The 4,851-nt window shown below is 36.7% G+C and overlaps 1 protein-coding gene across 1 annotated transcript; it reads right to left on the reverse strand.

Annotated features, from left to right (window-relative positions):
• Positions 1-1,758: 1,758 nt before the first annotated feature.
• LOC107693693 (transcription factor SOX-14) lies at positions 1,759-2,433 on the reverse strand. Its single transcript, XM_016493162.1, has one exon. The coding sequence runs from the start codon at positions 2,431-2,433 to the stop codon at positions 1,759-1,761; it is 675 nt and encodes a 224-aa protein (XP_016348648.1).
• Positions 2,434-4,851: the final 2,418 nt, after the last annotated feature.

Below are 4,851 nucleotides of genomic sequence, written 5' to 3' on the forward strand. Positions count from 1 at the left end.
TAGGCAGTATTTGTGGCACTTTTGTGGCACATTTGTCCAAATATTTGTGGCAGATTTCTCCAAAAGGTGTGCGTTTTTGTGCCAATGCATTGTTAAAGGATCAGCGTGTCATGTAATATTCCCATATAAACTTTAACATCCAATTAAAAAATATTTGTAAAATTCGCTAATTCACGAGGTCAATACATCCTTTATTAGACCGCTTTGTCGAGTTAAATGCTCTGGAATGAATTACCTATCACAATCAGACTTGCCCCCTCTGTATCTGCTTTTAAATCTATCTTAAAAACGTATTTGTTTGATAAGGCTTATCATTAAAATTGTTTTTATTATACTTTGTGTATTTTTAAGTAAATGTGTTTTTGTGTTTTCATTTTATTTTTTTTGTAAAGCACATTGGACAACCATGGGTTGTAATTAATGGTGCTATATAAATAAATTTGCCATTGCCATTAAATGCATCCTTACGGAGGTGTTGAAATGCTGAATCAATTCATTCACTTCCAACGGCGCTTAATGAGAGCAGCGTCATAGAGGGCAGGTTATTTAAAGGGGACGATAACGCGTTAACGAGTAGCAAATGATTAAGTAGCAGCATTGGTTACTTTTATGCCACTGATAAAAGCTTTTATATGTAGTTTGGGGTAACAAAGGGGTTTTATAAGTTAATAAATTAGATAGATAGATAGATAGATAAAAAATGGAATTGTGGAAAGCCATAGAGCTTTAATTGGGCTAAATATTCAACCCTGATTTGCAACCCATATTTGTGATTAGAACATCAATATAAATATATTACATTGGACAGATAAATGACAAAAAGATGAAATAACATGAAAAAGATTTCAGGATATGGGAAAGAAAACAATGGCAAAAGCACAAAGATAATCACTTGTTGAAACCAGGGAATGCTAGCTAAAATATGCCTTTATTATGGAAAACAGAACAGACAAGCATTTACCAGACAATTGACAATTTGTTTACAATTGAAAAGTTAATGATACAATGTGTTTTGCCTTAAGGATTTCAGTCACAGCTTTTGAATGCGGTCAAAGGATGTTTCATATAACAGCCTGTGGATGAATCATAAGACTAATGTCAATTAATAGCAATTATCAAAGGTCAAATACTGCGACTTTTTAGTTAGGTCAAATTACATGCAAGTAAAAATTTCGGTTATGTTGTGTAATATTAAAATATTGTGTAGCCTATACGTTGACGGTTTATTTTGAATAAACAAGTGTTTTATTTCAAATGCGCATGTACTGCTAAAATACCTACAGACACTGGACACTATACAAATCAGCAGGTCATATTAAAGTACTAACATCATAATGTAACGTGTGTGTGTAGGCCTATGTGTTGTTGTTGCTGTTGTTGTTTTGGGCTATTTAGCGTGTAGAAAATCTCTTTGAAAGAGTTATTCGCTCCATTTATATACACATTTTAAAGTAAAGATAAAATGGCAATATACAAAGACTATTCAAATCATAACTCAGTGTCTTGCATTTGATTGTGTTAAAAGTCGTCTTTGGCGACATTTATCATTATTACAATAATAGCCTAGCAAATGGGCTTTATAACGATGTGAAAACAAATATCCCGTATACATGCATACAAACAAACAAATGAAATTATTATTAATAATAATAGTTAAACGTATTTTAATCAACATTTAATTCAAGCTGCACTTGAACTTGAACTGAGAAAAGACCAATCGGAACTTTCCGCGCTACTAATGACATATTAATGACTGAGTCACAGCGCTGTAGAGCTGACCGCAGTCTTGCTCATACCTGGAAACACTATATAGGCAAGTGGAGGTGTGAGACTGGAAGAAGACCAGGGCGAACAGTTACAGGGCAGCAGGTATCCGGGGTTTGCAGGTGACAGGTGAGTGTGCGCGTACTGACCCGAGCATCCCAGACTCCCGAAGGACCGGTGTCCATTCTGATAGCCAAAAGCTGAAGAGAAAGCCAACGAGCCCGGGGTTAAATCAAGTTTTTCATGTTGAAAAGCAGTGGTAGCAGTGTTAACAGTTGGCCGGCTCGGCTCCATGAAAGGATGTTGCATGGACGCAGCTAAATGAAGGGGTCGAGGTTTGTCCAAATTTGAGATGGCTCGAAGTTCTCGCTCGCCGTGACGCGGTAAAGTCAACAGCGTGTCCTTCCTCAGCAGTCCTTTAGGTTTGCGTCTCGGTCGGTATTTGTAGTCTGGATGCTCTCTCATGTGTTGGGCGCGTAGTCTTTTGGCCTCGTCGATGTAAGGTCTTTTTTCAGACTCGGAGAGCAGCTTCCACTCGGCGCCGAGTCTCTTGCTGATCTCAGAGTTGTGCATCTTTGGGTTCTCCAGTGCCATCTGTCTTCTCTGACCTCGCGACCAGACCATGAACGCGTTCATTGGTCTCTTGATGTGCTCCATGGGCTGCTTCATCATGTTCCTCGAGTTTATTTGCTGCTTTGCGTCACAGAATTAAAATAAAGTTGCTAGAATGCCTGAAAGTATGTTTAAATCATCTGTGGAAAGAGAGGGTTCTTCCTCTGGTGAGGTGAGGTGTTTAAAAAGCAGAATTATTATTTGTTTTGCCACTGAAACTGAAGTGTGTGAGAACGACTGCTTGGTTTGTGAGATGTTTGTTTCAAATCTCTTGAGAGTTTCAAAGAAAGCTTTGCAGCGAGTTGCGCGCTCTGACACATCATCACCTCTCCTGCCCAATCAGCGCGTGAGCGACATAATACAGTTACAATGACACCAGAAAGAGTGATTTCTGCAAAAAGAGAGACTCAATGAAATTAAAATGACTTTAAAGCTGCCTATAAAAGTTTAGGTAAGCCGCTCTCTCAATACACACACACACACACATACGTTTGTTTCTGTGAATTGTGGGGACTTTCCATAGACTTCTATTCCTTTAATGCTGACCAGACGATATGTTCTATCCCCTAACCCTAAACCTACCCCTTACAGAAAACCTGTTTGCATTGTTACACTTTCAGATAAACATCATTTAATTTTTTCCCTCGTGGGGACCGCTGGCCAGTTCCCACAATGTCAAAAATTTCAGGTTTTACTATCCTTGGGGGGACATTTGGTCCCCTCAATGTAGCATAAACAAGTACACACACACATGCACTTACAGTGTGAGGAGGACACTATTAAGTGAACTCTGTCCTTGGTGCTCACAGATTATTTACAACAAAAGCTGTCATAGGCATAACATGTCCATGAATTTTATTTGTAATCAACAATTTAGCTTAAAAGCTATATGAATGCATAAGGGGAAATGTGTATTGTAGAAGCCACAACCATTTCCTTTGCAACCATTTTTCTTTTAATCACCTTGCTTTGGCCAGTGAATTTCACATGCTCCTGCAGAGTGAATCAGTTTTTAAGAATGAAGTACAAACCTTACATTTATATAAAATTAATTAATAAAATGTCAAGTATTTAATGTCAAAATACCCATTTACACCCAGAAGAATACTGAAGCATTTGCAACATTCATAATGTTATACAAAAGATTTTACTTTCAAGTAAATAATTTCTTTTAAACTTTCTATTCATCAAAGAACCCTGCAGCAATATCAAAATGTTTCAATATTAATAATAATTAACAATATTAATAATGTAGCAGCAAATCAGCATATTAGGGTGAAGGATCATTTGACACTGAAGATGCTGATGTTGAAAATGATGATGAAAATTCAGCTTTGAATGAAAAGAATAAATTAGGCCTATATTTTAAAATATATTCAAAGGGAAAACAGTTACTTTAAATTGTAATATTTCACTATATTACTGTTTTTAATGTATTTTCCATGAAATGAATGCAGCCTCTGTGAGCAAGAGACTTCTTTAAAAAACATTTAAAAAGTATTATTTCCTGGTTGCTTTGACAATTAATTATGTTTTCCCTTTTATCTGCACAGGTGTTACAAATGCAAGTATGGCATAGCAATTTAGAAATATATAGAAGATGTGTTAAATTCTCAAAAATAACATTTTCCTCTATTAACAGCTGGTTTTTGTTTTAATCATAAACTGATGTATGAATGAAGAACTGGATTATTTACAATGCAGAAAAGAAACAAAATAATACTAAGATAATTCACCCTTCCAACTATTGTGATTTGGTAAAAATGCAAAGTGCATGAGAATGACTAAAGTCTAAAGAAATTATTTTCCATTATGTCCAAAAAGGAACATCATTCTGCAGACGCCTGGATATTCTGGCCACGGATAAGCACGTTAGCCATGAATAATCCTTCCATGTCAGAGGAAAGATTCCTTCCTAATGTATGTCTCGAGCCCACTACTTGTGTGAATTGTTCAGATAAATGAGAGGAGCATGAATTGACCACAGGACAGCTGGTGATTTGCTGTGTCCATCATGAGATTTTATTCCCTGGACTGAGGGATTTTTGACACAGGGTGGCACTGATGACATGCTGGGAAGCTGATTGCTTTTCATTTGCCTTTTACAGGTAGATAAAATAGCCATTGAAAGAGCTATCAAATCTAGACCCTGCTTTTAGATGCCTTCTTTTATCACCTCAAATGACAAGTAGTGTGAAAAGAGTTTAGCATTCACCTCTAAATATAAGGCACTTTTCTTTAAAGGGGTCATATGATGCGATTTCATTTTTTCCTTTCTCTTTGGAGTTTTACAAGCTCTTGGTGCATAAAGAAGATCTGTAAAGTTGCAAAGACTAAAGTCTCAAATCCAAAGAGATATTCTTTATAAAAGTTAAGAGTCAACCACGCCTACCTAAAACGGCTCGTTCTAACACGCCCCCACATGTCTACGTCACTATCTGGGAAGATTTGCATAACGCCGCCCAAATGTTCACG

The sequence above is a fragment of the Sinocyclocheilus anshuiensis genome, unplaced genomic scaffold, assembly GCF_001515605.1.
Source record: "Sinocyclocheilus anshuiensis isolate Anshui unplaced genomic scaffold, SAMN03320099.WGS_v1.1 scaffold1472, whole genome shotgun sequence".
Taxonomy (NCBI): domain Eukaryota; kingdom Metazoa; phylum Chordata; class Actinopteri; order Cypriniformes; family Cyprinidae; genus Sinocyclocheilus; species Sinocyclocheilus anshuiensis.